The sequence below is a fragment of the Salarias fasciatus genome, chromosome 7 (assembly GCF_902148845.1).
Source record: "Salarias fasciatus chromosome 7, fSalaFa1.1, whole genome shotgun sequence".
NCBI classification, from domain to species: Eukaryota; Metazoa; Chordata; class Actinopteri; order Blenniiformes; family Blenniidae; genus Salarias; species Salarias fasciatus.
This window is the reverse complement of record NC_043751.1, coordinates 26,015,358-26,033,549: the sequence shown is the minus strand read 5'-3', so window position 1 is coordinate 26,033,549 and position 18,192 is coordinate 26,015,358. Positions and strand designations below refer to the sequence as shown.

Below are 18,192 nucleotides of genomic sequence, written 5' to 3'. Positions count from 1 at the left end.
GAATTAACACTTTACATGTGCTCAGTTTACATTGTTATGCACAATAAACTTGCTTGACTGACTCTGAGTGATACTGTCAGAGATCTCCACAGATTTACCTTCTGTCTGCTCATCTATAGGTGTTGACATTGACAGAGACCCAGACACACATTTCTGAAGTGTTGTTGATTTTAAGGAGAGCTGAAAGAGAGAGGAGTGAGATCAGGAAAAAATAGAAGCAGATATATATAGAAGTAATCTGTTAGGGGTGCAATTGTGGCAAAAAAGACATTAAAAAACATGAAATGCACTGGAAAGAAAATCCCATTAATGCATCACTTCCGCTATAATTAATATAAATGTGCATAATTGCAGTATCAGGCACAGTAATTTGATTTGATGGCGAGATTCAACCCAGGCCCTGATTTCGATGTCCAGCGAGTCTGCACTCAGCTTGTTTATGTTTTGGGCTTGTCTGGTGATTTGCCGTGCACCTCTTGATCCCTGCTAAATCTCTTCAGCCCTGCTCATCTACTGGGTACTGGCCTTCATCATGAAGACGGTCAAGTTCGCCAAATACACCGAGCATGGCATCGGCCCCAGGCAGCTGCGCTACTGCATCACGGGACTGCTGGTGCTGCTCTACGGGCTCCTGCTGGCTGTGGAGATCAATGTCATCCTGGGCCGGGTGAGTGTGCATCTCTCACTGTGTGTTATCACGTGTGTGCAGGCATGTATAGTCCTCTGATTATATCCGGTTTTTAGCTGCAGTCACCGCTGATTCTTTCAGTCTGAAATCCTCATGGCCGCGGAGCTCAGTGATCAGTGAGGCGAGTTAAAAATAGGTTGAATGCAGTGACGCTGCTTGCTTTGTTGTCGGAGCTGTTGAAAAGGTGTTGTGATACCGGCTCGTCTGACAGTCAGGTCACTTTGCTCTGCAGTTTTTGTTTTTAATGGAAACAGACAACTTTTTTCTATCTATAAATAAACAGAAAAGTGAAAGAGATTTAGGATTTGAGGCAGGGTGACGTGGTGGTTTTGCACCTTCACTTTACCTTTCTGTGTGGAGTTTACATCTTCTCCCTGTGCCTGTGTTGGTTTTGTCCAGATACTCCAGCTCCCCTCCCACTATTCAAAGGTACACGACTTTGGCTCAGTCTGTGTTTCCCCTGTGTTGGATGGATGTTTCTAAAGTTGGACTGGTTGCTATTCTAACGTTTTACAAAGGCATGATTTGTTTGTCAGCATGGAGACATGCTCACAATTGGAATAGTTGACAGAAATTCCAGAAATGCTTTTTCAGTATTCATTCTGATACAACTGAAAAAAACTCTGCAGCCTGGGTAACAAAGTTGTTTTTGCAGACTGAAGTGTAGTTTTGTACCTCTTTGTCAATCTATTCTCACATAAATGAAACACATGCTGTCACTGAAATTATTAAACGATCATACTGTACAAATGATTATATTTAATATTGACCAATACATTTATAATGTTTACCTTACCTTACCTTGCAACATTTTTATGTTTTCATTTCAGAAAAATGTGACATTTTCATGACAGTGATTTAGAGCAAAAGTTTGCGATGCAGTTTGATGCCCTTCAAGTTCCTAAATTCATACATTTGTCCCTTCACTAATCACCACTACAAAGAAAGTTTCCCCCAGCCGAGGCTGAATAGCTGTTGGCTCTCTGGATATTTATTCATTAACTAAAGTACCGGACAGATGGAGGCTTTGACCTGAGGACGACACAAGCTGAACTCCTGATAGCAATCTCTGCCTGTCAGACGCACGCTATCTTAAAGCATCCTAAAAGAAGAGAAAATGCAATAGAAAGCTAGCTAAAAAGGGAGATTGAAACAGAAGGGAAGGTCAAAAATAATAATAATAAAAAAAGTTTTTTAGACAAATTAAAAAGCCACTCTTATTTAAAAGGAAATAGCACTCCTGCTCTGATGTCCACATGAATGTGGTTCAAAGACAAAAATGTGATTTAAAAAAACTTAAGAAATGGCTTTAACAGAGTTCTCACAGTCCTTCCTGTTGTCTTGGAATCAAACCTTGGTATTCTTGCTGTGAGCTGACAGTACTAACCACTTCACAACTCTGCCTGTGCACACAAAGTCTTTTCAAGCAAAAGAGAGGAAATTTCCAGGCAGTGTGCACTTTTCCTGTGGACAGTTCGGGGGGTGTTTTTCTCTGTTAACCTCTGCTTTGAGTGCACATCTGTTACTGGATCAACTCCCCTGGGTCAACAGCAGAGCAAAGTGATTTTCCCAGCATGCACTGGACCCAGCCTGTTATTGTTAGAGCACTACAGCTGAAAATTCATTGGATTTGCCCAAAGTGTTTGTTATTAACAGCTTGCAAAGCTTGTGTCATAATCTAGAAAGGCCTCGGTTTTGATTGGCTGCTTTCATAATCGATTGCTGCTCCTTGTTTTATAAATTAATGAACAATGAGGAATACACTGACAGCTCACAGTAGCTAAGAGTTATTCCTGTCTCCATTGTGTGTGCGTAAAGAATACACTGTGTGAATGTTTTCTGTTGTGCAATATTTCTTCTTCCAGGCTTCCGCTGTATTTTATTTATATTTTATTTTTATATTTTTATGAATAACCCAACTGTATTCTAGAATTTTGTCATCATCCAGTATATTTTGGAAGTAAAGTCTCTGCTCTATACGTATTTTCTATCTTCAATCTATTTGTCTTCTTTCTTTATTTTTGACAGCTTTATAAGTCCCGGCTGCTTTGCCAAAATTCAGCAATTTCCACTTTGATATCAGACAACCTGTAATTATCCCAGACATGTCATCTAACAGCAGCTATAATTAAGATGACTAATACGAGTGTGCTCCACTGAAAAATCTGTTCTGCTGTAGCTTTTCTTAAGCATTCTTTGTAATTAACATCTGCAAAGATGAGTTGATGTTTCAGTCTAATGGGTGATTTATCTTCTTTTCAGTTGGAATCACTGCAGAGGCTTAATGAATCAAACGTTTTCCTTCTCTCACGCAGCGCTACGTGTGTTTCGCCAATCCGACAGAGGTGAAGCCCCCCGAGGACCTGCAGGACCTCGGGGTCCGCTTCCTGCAGCCGTTCGTCAACCTGTTGTCCAAAGCCACCTACTGGTGGATGAACACCTTCATCACCTCCGCCCACCGCCGGCCCATCGACCTCAAGGTCATTGGCAAGCTGCCCATCGCCATGAGGGCGCTCACCAACTACATTAAACTGCGCAAAGCTTTCGAGGAGCAGAAGGTCAGTGGATGTTAAAGATCAAAAGAGCAAAGATGGGAAACTTTGATCAGATGAAGAGCCTCGAAAAGGTTAACGTCTCTACCGGAGGGGCAAGTCTGAGGATTGGAGTGGTATTCAGAATATTTGAACTGCCATTTTTTTTGTTTAAACTTAATAAAAATAAATGGATCCCAGTCATGAATATGCAACCTAGCACCTCAAAATAATCAAAAAGGTGAACCGAGAATCATGGGAGATTCATGATGTCATTTAAAATGCCGCCTGCATGAATTTCAGATGAATTTCTGTTCATCTCAATTGTTTTCAGCTTTAACTGAGATTCTGACACTAATATCCAGATCTGTTATGCTATAAAATAATGACAGCTTTCAGCTGGTCCAGGGGGCAGTTTTACTCGTTGAAATGAGCAGATGAGTGTGAATTTTGAGCCTTGAAAGGTCTGACTGCATGGCTGTAAATGTTTTTTATCTATTTTTGGAAAATTGTCTTGCTTCATGTGGCCCACAGGCGGAGTTTCGCCAATGCTGGTTTTGACAAACCGTGGTAAAGAGCTTGGTAAATAAATGTTAGCCATGTTTTCTCTGTATTTTATATAAGACTTGGCTACATTGTGCCCTGATGTAAGTATCACTGCCTTCCCTGTGTGACTGTAGCTGAATATATTAAAACAGAGTGTGAAAATCAGCTGGAAGAAACGGCTAAAATATTCTCCTAAATTACACTTTTTTATCAAAAAAGAGAAAAGCAAACGTCTGCCTGTTAACAGTCCTTCTTTTTGAACAAACCAGATTAGAACATGGTTGAGAATATCGGCCAGGGATGAACTTCAATCTTCCACTCAGACACAAATAAGGTTTTAAGCGTTTACATAACTTCTCAGAAGGAAGAATTTTTCCGCTCCTTATGGCTCTTGCTCCTGTGTATCTCACTTGTCAGCGCGATCATATTATATTTTTATTGTTTCCGATAAAATATGTTTCTTGACGTCAATCTTGCGTGTACATGTAGCAATCTGGGAATCTCTGTTTTTATGGTTTTGCTCTCATAACGGAAAAAAAAAAAAAAAAAGAAAACGTCTTTTTCCTGTGATGATTCACCCTCGGTTGAACTGGGACCCATGAAGTCCAATCAGACGTCGTAGTTTGATTACAGTAGTAGTGTAAACTCTAAAATGTGACATTGCCAAATGCATCTACTTCTTCTGGTTTCATGACCATTTATTTTGACGGCTACCGAAATTTTGGTTTAATCATTTTCTTTTTTCAGCTTGAACTCAGTTCTTTTTCAGTGAAAGCACAAATAAGCAGCAGCATGTGTGAATGATGAGAACAGTAATAATGAACGGTTTGGCTGAGGCTTCATAGCTTCTCCTCCTCCTGTGATTCTTCTGCCTCTGAGGAAGTTCAGGAAGGTACTGCGTCTGTCTCTCCCTCTCGCCTTCAGTGCACGTGTCAGGGGTCAGAGGTGAAGGGCCTCCTCTCCAGGGTCATTGTTTTCCAGTGTTTGTAAGGTCGCACAGCTCCGTCACTGCTGCGTGTGCGTCCGGTGTGAACGCGGCCCCACTTCCTTCCTGCAGGAGCGGGGGATGAGAGAGACTGAGGGATCCCTGCGGAGCGCTGGGGACGGGCGGCGGCGGCGGCGGCGGCGGGGCATTGAGAGGAGGACCAGGAGGCGCGGGGTCATTCCCATTGTACTGTGAACGGGGCGACATCCCGACCCCTGCGGGGGTGAAAGCTCTGCTCTTCATGGGAAGCTAGTTTTACTCGAGAGTGTGTGAGAATGAAACCTCCTGCCCTCGCTGTCGTTTGAACCCAAGGTAGGAAGAAAGGATGTGCTTTGCGTGCGCTCGTGTGATGCGCACAGTGACACATGTTCCGTGGGTTCAATGGGCGCTCGGGCGGAGGGACTCATGACGACGGTCACGTCTGTTCTCACAGTTATGAGAATGAGTCAGCCGGCTCTGGACGCGCTGTGGGACTGTTTATTGCTTCGTGACAGTCCAGATGTTTTCCTCTGATCGCTGCTAACTGACGCGCGCCGCCACCCAGCTGCTGAAGTTTTGAATATTACATCGATGAATATGAATGAACTCTTCCCGTCTGCCTTTGAATTTCAGTTTTTCTCTTGAAGTAAGATTCATTCTTTAAATGTGAAAGAGGGTTTTTTTTTTTCCACACTTGCAGTTTCATCTCGACCCGAGCAGTAATACATGCGACGTGCTGCGATTCACTGTGAAATTCACAGTTAATCACCACATCAGCAGGATTGTGGAGGATTGGAGGATGGGAGCACTGAACCTGACCTCATTTTGAAAGGTTTCTGTCACAGTGGTGGACCGACTCTTGAGTTGATGCTGTTGATTCAGCTTTTATGATCGAGCAATTAATTCTTCTTGGTCTGCGAGGAGGCTTGTCACGGTCCAACCCAGTTTATTTGATTCCTCTGAGAATTGTGCCGGTAGCCGCTCCAAAGACCCACCGGTACAATTTAGCCCTATCTTCACAAACAGCCATCTTCATTGCACTAGTAGGGCACCGTGAATGTTTCACTAATAGATGGGGATGAATGTTTGTAATTCTGCATTTTAATAATCCTGTACAAGAAGCCTGAATTTTTTTCCAGCCCCTGTAGTTTAGCAGCTTCCTGGAAATTGCTCTCATCATCTGAATTTGACTCATTTCTCTTCCATGTTTTTCCTCCTCTGTCTCGCCTCAGAGGCCTCAGGGCACGGCGCCCCAGGGGCCCAAGTGGATCTGGCAGGCCTTGAGGAAAGCGTTCGGCAGGCCTCTCATTCTCAGCATCACGTTTCGCTTCCTGGCCGACCTGCTGGGCTTCGCCGGCCCCCTCTGCATCTCCGGCATCGTCCACCACATCAGCAAAGACAATCGGACCATCCAGCAGCCGGTGAGACTTCCGCCGTTCCGCCAACGTGAATGAGAGACGGCGACTTTTTCACTCGTCCGCTTACATGACAGCGGTGCTCGGAGCCACGAGAAACACAGCTTTTTGAAAACAGCGCAGAAAATGTAACTTTTGGAGGATGCCTGGGCTCCGTCACCATGTGAATTGCCGAAAACTGCGCATGCACACCAAGCTTCTAACATTAGACTTTGGATTTTCCTGTCGCAGTTCATAAATTAGTCTCATCTCTGCTCTCCATAGTGTTACTTCCTTTCGAATGTCTGTCTACCTGGGTGGATACTCCACTGTCAACCTGTCTGTCTTCACTTTGGAACAGTATTTTTCCAATTAATCAGATTGATGAGGGCATCACGAGTTCAGGATTAATATCATTCTCATTATTTGGAACATTTTGGTGATGACAGAAACATCATGTGGCTTCCTGCTTCTCAAAGGTCACAGTTTACAGTTTTTAGGAGACATTTATGGTGCCATCTGTCTTCTGTGCACCTGCTTGGCGGTGCACTAATTTAGGCCCCATCAACTATTTATGACAGTTATAATGACGGGGGCTGTCTGGGTTTCTTAAATTCCGCTCAGGGCAGACGGAAACACTCAGACCACCCCCTATATGAGCAACTGTTTTCCACCATCAGAGTTTTTTGAGATAAAGTGAATATTTTTTCTGGTCATTATATTAACAAGAGCAAAAAGAGTAAAATTATAAGGAAATGGCAGTTTTGTTTGTTTTTTTTACTTACTACAGGATATATTTGCAATATGACGCATCGAGTGAAGACATTCATAGGATGTGTTTCTGTGGATTTGAAGCTCATTTCCAATCAATAATTTGCGATTCACCACAGGGGAATAAACTGCACCTGATGCCAGATTAATTATCCTGTGAGGGAGCTACTGTTTCTCTCTGCTCGAGCTGAACCGCCTTCTTCTTCGGTTTCTTGCCTGCGTGTATCAGCTGCGCGCTCCACTTGATTTTTGGCCTAATTGAGTTTCACATATGACATCGGAGCCTCCTGGAAACGATGCATTTCTTATCCATGTTGTTAGCATTTCAATACTTCAGTTGATGAGGAGGACTGACCGAGGCAGCGATTCAATTTGTCAACAGAATCTCTTCAATTCAAATGACACGTCGAGGGGATCAGCAGGGGTTATTGACCTCCACTCCTGCCTAACAATGATAAATCCGTCAATGTTTTCCGTCCCCCTCCCCCTGCTCTGCCTGCCTGCGTTTCCAGATGAGGCTGCTCGGCATCTATTTCATCTCCTCCAAGGAGTTCCTGGAGAACGCGTACGTGTTGGCCGTGCTGCTCTTCTTTGCTCTGCTCCTCCAAAGGACCTTCCTCCAGGCTTCATACTATGTGGCCATTGAAACGGGCATCAACCTGCGCGGAGCCATTCAGGTATCCTGCTGAGATTCTACCCAAGCTGTTAAAAATGTGAAAATATTTTTAATTACAAGTCGTTTATTTATTGATGTCTTCATCATCCTGTCTTTATTGGACATTGTTGGGAAGCATTAATCATTTATATGTGACGCTTGAACCACATGAATTGTTTAGTACTTGCATGATCTGTATCGTCTTCACTTCACTCACATCTGGCGAGGAGGCAGGAGGCTGAACTACCGCATGATGAAAGACAGGTCGCACCCTGCAAAGGTCACCAGTCAATCACAGGACTATCAGAAAAACAGACGTTCATGCACTCACGCACCTGAAGCCTCTTGAGAGGGACCGACTGCCTGTGAATCGTAGGAGAAGTAATGCAAACGTGCAATGGTTCATAAATTCAAACTGCATGTAAACAGACCAGGATTGTTAAATTCATTCGGAATTTTGTTTTCATATTGGATTCCAGCTTGCTCAGGTTATTACACCACTTTTAGAAAATCACAAAGAAGCTCTCATCTGTGAAACTGAAAGACGACAATCATTTTGTCATTTTGAAGTAAACACAATGTTTTTCTTTATTCCGCCTGTTTGGGTGTCTGGGTCCTTATTGTTCCATTTTGTCTCTTCTTCAGACGAAAATCTACAACAAAATCATGCGCCTGTGCACCTCCAACATGTCCATGGGCGAGCTCACTGTGGCTCAGATCTGCAACCTGGTTGCCATAGACACCAACCAGCTGATGTGGTTCTTCTTCCTGTGTCCGAACCTGTGGGCCATGCCGGTACAGGTGAGGAGAACGTTCACCCGCTGTGCTCTGCCTCTTGGAGAGATCGGCAGGCTGTATCATCTTTTGAAAACTTTTCTGAAAGCTGCGTGGGCTGCTTCGGTTCTTATGCAACACAAGCTTCATCCAGGGCAGGCAGTTCAATAAAAACACAACAGGTGCAGTCACTGACTTTTTAGGTATGATCTCGACCAAAGCAGGCTTTGCAGCTTGTTGTTTACGCTAGTGTTGGCAGACTCTGTTATATTTTAGATAAAACTAAAACTTCCTCGCTTAATCTTTAATGTTGCTTACCGGCTTTACAGCCATATCAGTAAACAAACCAAGAGCTTAAGGCCTCAGTTGTTGTTCCTTTGGGATACTCTTGTGCAAGACACAAAGGAACTCTGTAATCCCGTAACACAGAGCTATGAATTAACTTTCACACCGTGTCACGGTGGTTTGCAGAGTATAGTGTTTCATAGTGTTGTTTCATTGCTATTTTTTCTTCTATTGTGGAATGCTGCACTGCTCTCTGCATGCACCGATGTGGTGAACCCTAACTAAAGTGGTATTTGTTCTTCTGCATGTTTAACTCTGAACTGTATTGCCTGTAATCTCACTGGATTTGTAGTATATAATGTGCAGCTTTCTCTATCGTAGGAGAAATAACATTATATGCAGGGATGTGAAGGCTGAGAACTGAACTTCAGGTATCAGCTGGAAACTCCAATAGAAATACATCCACTGTAGATGCATGCAGTCGATTGCCAGCCTTTGACCTTCATGCTTTGAAATGCTGGCCCATAAGTGGCTTATATAATCCATGACACATACCGCTGTGTAAGCAGCGTGATCATTCCTGTCTCATTATGTTCTCAAGAGAAACTGAATATGAAAACAGCCATTGTAGTACATAATAGAAGCAACGTTTCTACAAGCTCTGGAGATCCATTAGCGTCACGTGAAAAACTGATGTATTTTTTCAATACAAGCATCTCTCCAGACACCTGCTCAGTGTATGCCTTCTATGACCTGTAATATTCGGCTGTATGGGATGTTTACATAGCTTTTTCTGAGAAATAATCACAGTATTCAGATATTACTCATTTGTTAAGTACATTAAAGCTTTGAAAGTCCACAGATTGTTAAAAAAAACACCGATGTAAACACTGAAAGCGAGACGACGGTGGCTGTGAATATAATGTGACTTCAGAAGTGTTTTGTTGATTCATGCACCAAAAGACTGTTGTTCACACAAGAAACTGCAGAATTTAGAGATAAACATACAGTGATGCATACAGAGTGGCGTCATGATGATTGTGGGCTGGACTCAGACGGCTTTTCTATGCGGAGTTTACATAATTGCATGTTTTCCCTGTGCATGCATGGCTTTTTTTTCAGGGTCCAAAATTGTCGCTTCAGTGTGAATATGAGTGTTTATATTTCTGTGTTTCTTCGTGCCTGCCATGATTGCCTGGTGATGTGTCTGGGATGTAACCCGCCTTCGCCTGTAGGCAGTGGGATCAGCTGCAGCCCCTTGTGAATTTAAGCAGGACAAAGTGGTACAAATAATGGATTTATAATCAACTACGGATGTCAAATTCAGGCCAGATACAGTGCAGTTTCATCTCAAGTGGGCCAGACTGGTGAAATGGTGCCATAAGAACATTTAAATGTACATTCCAATGTTTTTCTTTGTTGTGGCACAGAGTATGCATTCCGACAATAGTCCATGTTTTTCCAAATCTCAGCAATTAGTATAAAAAAATTACTGTACAGCCGACATGAAGCCAGTTTTAATGATGAAAAACACAGTAAATGTCCAATAATATCTATAACTGTTACATTTGACAGCCTATTGCTTGTATGTTTTTACCACCTCACCCTGATGACTTTGAGGCTAATGCTAGCTCTGTAGCAACGAGTTAGCTAGCTTCCATTGCAGCGTCACAGACATCTCAGCTCGGGTCTCAGTGTTGCATTTTGCTTAAGAAAACTGTGTTGGAAGTTCCATGCATTCTTCGTTGCAATTTCCTTGATGGTTTGGCAGGCCAGATTTCAGCCTCTTGAGGGCTGGTTTTGGCCCACAGGCCTTATTTTTGACACCCCTGTAATAGACTATAGACATGAACTTTAGCTAAATATACTGCTCTTTTTGGAGTTCTGATGTTTTAATGCTGTACAATTATTTTCTGCTGTTTGGGCTTGATTGTTTCAACAACAACAAAAAAACATTCCTGTCATGTGTTTACAATAGAAAATGAAGAAAACCAGCTCAGCTTTGCAAAAAGGCTCTCAGAAGACATGAAGTGCTAAGAGAGATTAGAAAGTGCCAGGAATGAAATTTGCATAATATTTCTTAGCCTGCGTGCATAATTTCTCCAGTTGGTGATGTAACCTATTGACTATTCATTTCTGCCAACAGTTTACAATTATAAATGCCGTGCATCAACAAATCCACCGCTTCATGTGCTTTGAATTTTAATTTCTTTGAAATTACTCTTTATTGATACAGTGATTGATAAAGTATTGATGCTCTGCCAGGATATGCATGCATGCATGCTGTAATAATGAAACAGGATTTCAAATAAAGTCAGAATGGATTACTGTTTCAGCACCACTGCATGCCTGCAGCTATCTCGGAGGATTTCGCAGCATTAGTATTCACTGTGTAGCTGCTTGTCTGCCCCAAACTGTGAATGGATCTATTGTGCTTCATATTTACTGCCGACTCTCTTTATGGGACGAATCACTGGAGCTGGAAGGTACGCAGTGATCTGCAGCATGTCGGCTGTCTGCTGCAGCTCTGCACCCTCGTTGCAGCGTCTGGCGAGCCCTGTTTTAAATACGTGACTATACTTACATTTTAGGTTATTGTCTTATTTGCCACCTCACTTTAACACATGATGTTGGAAATCGTTTGGCCTACTGTCGTCCAGGTTTTACTTCAGGAAACATATTGACTTTAGTTGGAAGAAAAAGCTCAGCTGGAAGAGTTTCTTATTCGAGACCCACAATTTTTGACCTTGACCGAATATGCTGATATTTATTGACTCTCGTGTCTTATTTTCCATGCAGATCCCATCATATTACCATTTGTTAACCCACCCAGCACAGATCCTCTTAATGTGGTTAATCATCAAGCATTAAAGGGAAAAGTTAGCTGGCTTCTCATGCCTGAAGAAATTCCTCATTTCGCGCTAATCCTGTTATTTCGAACACCCAGCATGCACTATGTCTGTTGACCTCTACTAAGCTCACCTACATGGGTTCGGAAATATTTTATATAGATTAATTCCTGCTTGTTTTATCTCTTATAGATCAAAGACTTAGTGGATTTCAGCCTGTAAATAATTCAGCTGTGTGAACAAAGGTTGTGTATTTTCATGTCAGAATTTGCTTTCAGAGGAGAAATTGATTTTGTCATGTTTGTATTACACCAATCACATTGCTGTCACTCCGGGTTTATGTGCCTGTCACGTTTTGAATCGTATTGGTTGCTTTACTGATGGTGATTTGAGTCACACCGACTCACCGGTTGGACCGGTACTCTCATTCCTGGATAACTACGTGCATGATAACGATGGATTATCATGAAATTCGCTGTAAACATAATTGACCTTTTTCAGGATAATCTGCAATCTGTCAGTGCCTCATATTATGTGGCTCTTCAATCACGTTGAAGTATGTTTCATCACTGTGCCGTGGCTCTTGAAATGCTCAGTCAAATGCTGGAGTTGCTAAGCGATTTAGTAATTCGCGAGCCGCATGTGAAGCTGCATGTGAAGCAGCGCCAAACGTTTCACATCGCTCTGCTGAAAGGTGTGATCGATGTGAGAAACTGGGTGGGGGCCGGCGCTCTCGTTAATGCCCGCTTCCTCCGCAGCATGCTGAGTTTACACCTGACTCCATCAGCTGCAGTAAAAAGGAAAAGCTCATCCTGCACTTCTATTACCCATCACCCACCTCGTCCCCGGTGGCTCGTGCTGTCCTCTGATTGATGTGGGGGTGGGGGGAAAAAAAAAAAGCTTGTGAGATGTGCTATCCGTCTCCATCTGGTTGTGCTTGTGTCCTGGAGATGCCTGAATCTGGTGTTCGGTATGAAGCCGAGGGCAGAGATTGGCGGGGAGCCAAGGACAGGTGCGAACGTGGATCGTCTGCTTCGATACTGAAAAACCAGCTTCCATGATTGTGATTGAAACGCAACGGTTATTAATCAGGGTTGTGAAAAATATCAGTTTAATCATAAATCTGTGAATATCTCTGTTAAAATAGGTCTTCCTGGTGCGTTCACCTGCTCTCAGCTGCATGTCGTAAGCTGCTTGTATGACACTCCTTTGTCTGCATGCTGCTGTCCTCATTACGCTGAAGGTCGCAGCCTCTCATAAAGCACACCGCTGCTTAAGGTCACTGATGAATGTGGAATAGATGAAAATTGCCTCTGTTTTTCCTCTGTGCCCCCCACCCCCACCCCACCCCACCCCCCTCCTCTGATCAGATCATTGTGGGAGTCATCCTGCTTTACTACCTCTTGGGAATCAGTGCCTTGATTGGAGCGACTGTCATCGCGGTGTTAGCTCCTGTACAGTACTTTGTGGCCACAAAGCTGTCTCAAACACAAAAGAACACTCTGGTGAGTATTGTCTTTGTTTCTTGAGTTATTTATTTATTTATTTTTAAAGAGGAGCAGCACCGCTTGTGATTTTTTTTAAAAATGTATTTTTAGTCGTGCTGGCAGCTCAGAGTGCAGTCTGTGCTTCAAACTGTGATATTTATGCCATTTATGGATGCATTGCTGAGTAATTTCACACAGATATTCTAGACTCCAGGTGCCTCTGGTCGTCCTCTGACCTTTCCTTCACTTTCACCGTACTGGAGCTGAAAGTGGCTCAGATTGAATTTCTGTCAAGAATGTTGCTTTTAGTCGAAAGCTGGAAATTACTTTTTTGGCTGCTCATCCTGCAAAAACACTCATTATCTCTTCGGTGAGTGAACGCTCTGGTGTTGCCGTGCGAGGCGGCCATTCTTATCCAGTGCACTGGATGGAAAGAATTACAGCCTCCAGCTTTTTTCTGCTGCTCTCAGTAAAACATTTCAGTGGCACTAGTGGAAGTTAATGGCATTGTTTTTCTACAATAAGCTGCAATGAGATTTTCTTCTGGTAGATGCTTGCATCGCTCGACAGACATGCTCTGATTTATTGTAGCATTTAATACACTTTTATTCCAGAAAAGGACAAGCTCGATCAACTCAAGCTGGAAATCTGGGTGTAATTATGGAAATTCAGCAACCACGATGAGACAATAACAGTAATCAGCTCACTACTGCCTGAAAAATATTGCAAGCAGGATTTATGATGGAACAGGATCCAAAGAAACTTGTTCATGCATTTACTTTCAGTAGGATGGATCACTGTAATGATGTGTTTCTTCAGTGAAAATAGTGTTAGACAGCTGCAGCTCATCTAGAGTTCTAGGTGGAGCACAACACACCTGAGCTTCAGTCTCTGCTCTGGCTGCCAGTCTGTCAGAGGATCCATTGATTTTTCAAAAAAAATATATAGTGGAAAAAATGAAGTTTTTCGGTTTGATCACAGCCCAGATGGCGGGCAGCCTGAGCGGTGATTACTCCTGCACTGACATTGTTGTGCGTGACCTCCACGTATTGATGTGCGGCGGCTGTAATCAAAGCTCTCTGCTTTCAGGAGTACTCCAGTGAACGCCTGAAGAAAACCAACGAGCTGCTGCGCGGCATCAAGCTGCTGAAGCTGTACGCCTGGGAGCGCATCTTCTGCGACAGCGTGGAGGAGACCAGGGGCAAGGAGCTCACCAGCCTCCAGGCCTTCGCTCTTTACACGTCCATATCCAGTACGGCACGGCCCCCTTTGCACTCGTGACCTTTGACCTTTGTGACACGACGTATTAAGAGTCAAGCCATAGGAAGACCTCGCATTGCCTCTGTTGTATCAACCTGAATTGGTATCATGATAACTTCTATTCATGCTTGAGTAATAAAATTATTCTGCTACTTTTTATTTGACATTTAGCTGAGACCACAATGCACAGTCTGGTCTCTCGCTATTGATTGAACTCCTGCAGTTTTCTTGTTCTCTTCAGCAGTCTGCACGGCTCTGGTCCGGAAACAGACTCCAATATAAAATCTATACTGTAACTTTCTCACCGACCATTCAGGACAAAGTTAAAAGAATCTAACAGAAACTGCTTGGGTGACAATCATTCAAACCTCACAGCATTTCAGTATGTCTTTAATGTGACATTTAGTTCAATTTAGCTTTATTTATGTAGCGTTTAGATATATGGCACACAAGAGGAGTTGAGGCAGGTCATGACAAGGCAGGACAAGACGAGACAAGGCAGGGAAGGACAGAACGGGATGAGACGAGAGAAGACGAGATGAGGGAAAATGAGACCAGAGAAGACGAGAAAACACAAGAACAAGATGACGTTTTATTCATTCCCAGTGGCGTGGTTATCACAGTAACTCCATGTTGTACAAATACATGAAAAAATAAGAATGTCAAAGAATAATCATCTTTGAAAATGTGATGAATTATTAACAAGAAACTTAAGCAAAAATGAGAACTGACAAAACTCCCTGGAACCATTTTCCAAACAAAACTCGATACTCTTGCCTTGTGCTTATTTTGCTTCAGAGCCGTTGAAAAAAATAACATGGATGTGATTTTAAATTTCTTAAACTGCACAACATCACTGAAAACCCAGTTTATCCAAAAGCCTCCACGTGTTGACTTGGTTTTCTTCTCTGCTTCCAGTTTTCATGAATGCAGCAATCCCCATCGCCGCTGTGCTGACGGTGAGTCCGATTGAAAGGGAAATATTTATGATTGTCGGACTGTTAACCTCTGCCGGTCTTCTCCTGGTGTGAAGGACAGAGCTCGGCTTTGTGTGTGGCTTCATGACCGCCCGCTGACATTTTGCAGTGACTTTCTGACAGCGTCACACTAAATCCTGTCTGTATTTATAGAAGTCTTTCAGGGCCGCAGACTTGACGTGTTGATGCATGAGGTAGTCGACACCGACACCAGCGAGCAGAAAAGAGAAATGCAGACAAGTGATTCATGTTTGATTTAATCCCACAACTTTAAAGTTTCAATTATGATACTTTTTATGTTTTAACCTTGAAAGACTTTGGACTGACTGTTACAAATCAAAAGTTAGGAGCTCAGAGGTTTTGGGATTAATAACCTCGTCTTTTTCCTCCTGTCTCGTCCTCCTGAACTCGCAGACGTTTGTGGTTCATGTCCACATTTCCGAAGACGCCGATCTGTCCCCGGCAGTGGCCTTCGCCTCTCTGTCCCTCTTTCACATCCTGGTCACGCCGCTCTTCCTGCTCTCCAGCGTGGTGCGCTCCACCGTCAAGGCCCTCGTCAGGTGAGCGGCCAAATGCAATCAACAAGTCATGATCTGCATGCGCAACTGCCCAGTCTGAGTTTTATGGAGCGTTAGCTGAGGCGACAAACAGGATTGAGAGTAAATTCTAAATGAAGCACCTGACAATTTCCTGCAGTGGAGAGAAGAACTGTGCTACTCGATCTGCTTTTGTTCGTACAGCTGAAAGCTTTCCTCTCACCTAAAGATCACCTTCTGCATTCTCTTTATTGATGAGTCATTTATAACACATCTTTGAAGGAACAATTGGACGGAAATGGACAGAATAGGAAACGTGATATCAACATAACATCATCGGTGAAAGGTAACACCTTCGATCTATGGTAGTGGGTTTTGATTGAACCAGAGGAAACGAAGGATTTGTAGGCGAAGGATTATAGACCTGAATGTGAAATAAATAAATAAATAAATAAATAAATAAATAAATAAATTGAAAGAACGCTGTAAGTGTGATGTTTCCAAGTTCAATTTAACGGATCTTAACAGCCATTATAGTGATAATATATTTCAATTAGTGACAGGACTCAATGGAAATAACATAATTAAAGGCTTTGCAAGTAAGTATTTACAATTAGCGTCCGTATTGAACTCAGCAAGCATCTACTGATTACTGAGAATGACTGAGTCCATAGATAGCTTTGCACATGTTTGAACAGCAAAATCATATCATTTCATTTCCTTTGTGTGTGTGTTTGTGTGTGTGTCAAACTTCCAAAGCTGAGAAGAGACCTGTGTGTCCTGTAAATGTTAAACGCTGGGAAAAACCATTACCGCTCTCCCTGGTATTCCAGGCTACGTGTTTAGCATTGAGCTCATACCAAAGACTTAAATTGCTTAGTGGCGTGCAAACTCATGTTACATATTTTGCACACAGCTGTGCTCCTGTCCACATTCACATCTGACAGTTTTCAAACTGTTTCACAATTCCCATTGCCAGGAACTGAAAGAAACTTCCTCAGGTACTTTGGGGAACTTTGGCTGTTTGTTCGGAGAAAAATGAAATAATTACGTTAAAGTCCCAGGCTTCATTTTGATGTGGAAAAAAATAAATAGAATTGTACTCATTTAATGAGGATTTCTACTCATCGTGTGACAAATGTGGAAAGAGAGCCTGAGCTTCGAGAGTGAAGTGCCAGTTTTACTCAGTGATGAGAGCTGGCAGCTCGCTTTCACTCAACTGCATTTAATTGATCTTTTACAGGTAGAGAGGCTTTAATCAAGAACATTTTAAACTGTAACTGAGATTTTCAAAAAGGCGTCGGATCAAATAAGTTTTGCTTCTTCCAGCCCCTTTTCAGACATGATTTTCATTTGTTGGCTTGTCTGGTTCGAGTGACTTTATTTATGCAGCAGCTTTAGGGATACAGTGTGTGAACTGTGTTAAAATTGTGATATATGCACACATGCAAATGTGGTTAGTAGCACCCACACACACTGCTTTCACTGAGTGAATGGATTAACTGTTAAAGACTCAACGTTTCCTCTATATTACTTTGAAGCAGGATGTGAGGAGATCGAGTTACTTGACATCCCATTATCTCTGTCTGAGTCTGCTGGAGACGACCACAGATGTGAAGAATTAGACCAGAGGTGACAGGCAGCACGTCACACACTGGCTTAGTTTAGAGGCTGTCTGTGGCTTCAAGTTGTTGTTGCAAGCAGCACTTAGACAGCTTTTTTTTAATGAACATTGGTGTGGAAGGAGCATGTGATCATCCGCACGTCTATTTCAGGACTGTGGCCTGACGAGCTTCATCAGCAGGAACTAAGAACGACATGTCGTCCGTGGGTTCAAGACTAGCAGCTTTTCTTTTTCAGGTTTTTCTTCCGGAGGAAAGGGACATTTGATGATATTGAGACGTGCAGCTAATGTCACTGTGCAGAAATGCATCTGTTCCCATAATGCAGCAGGTGTTATTGGTGAACAGTGTGACGCTCGCCATGCTGATGTTATCATTGCAGTCTAGTTCAGTCGTTCAGGTTACTGTGCTTTTCTCATCACATGACATTCATAGACGGATGAAATGGAGGAAATGTGAGCCGGTTTGAATCAGTTTTCAGTCTATTATTTTGCGAAGAGGTAGTTATTAGGTTGAAGAAGGATGTGATTGGTGAGGAGAGGCATTTGCACCCATTTGGGAGGGTAGATTAAAGATAAAGGCTGTAATTCAAAGATGCAGAGATATGGAGGGAAACTGATGAAGCTCATTTGCCGTGAACCATTTTCTATTGATTTTTCAATCCGAGACAGAGACTGAAAGCTGTAACTGGTAACTAAATGAGCGACTGGATGGATCAATGGATTCTCTCCGTTTGTGTTTTTCTTCTTACCTTTGCTGTTATGTGCTGCTCAATACCATTATTGACATTATAATCTCAGCATGGACATTATTACTATCATTATTATTATCAATATTATATAATTATTATTGT

The 18,192-nt window shown here is 42.7% G+C and overlaps 1 protein-coding gene across 1 annotated transcript in view; it reads left to right on the top strand.

Annotated features, from left to right (window-relative positions):
• abcc8 (ATP-binding cassette, sub-family C (CFTR/MRP), member 8) overlaps positions 1-18,192 on the top strand; it is a 57,734-nt gene that overhangs the window by 9,660 nt on the left and 29,882 nt on the right. The window contains exons 5-13 of the mRNA XM_030095828.1: positions 501-667; positions 3,004-3,246; positions 5,962-6,150; positions 7,407-7,571; positions 8,195-8,350; positions 12,828-12,962; positions 14,034-14,196; positions 15,123-15,163; positions 15,596-15,741. Of these exons, the coding sequence (XP_029951688.1) occupies positions 501-667; positions 3,004-3,246; positions 5,962-6,150; positions 7,407-7,571; positions 8,195-8,350; positions 12,828-12,962; positions 14,034-14,196; positions 15,123-15,163; positions 15,596-15,741 (1,405 nt within the window). The remainder of the gene's footprint in view (positions 1-500; positions 668-3,003; positions 3,247-5,961; positions 6,151-7,406; positions 7,572-8,194; positions 8,351-12,827; positions 12,963-14,033; positions 14,197-15,122; positions 15,164-15,595; positions 15,742-18,192) is intronic.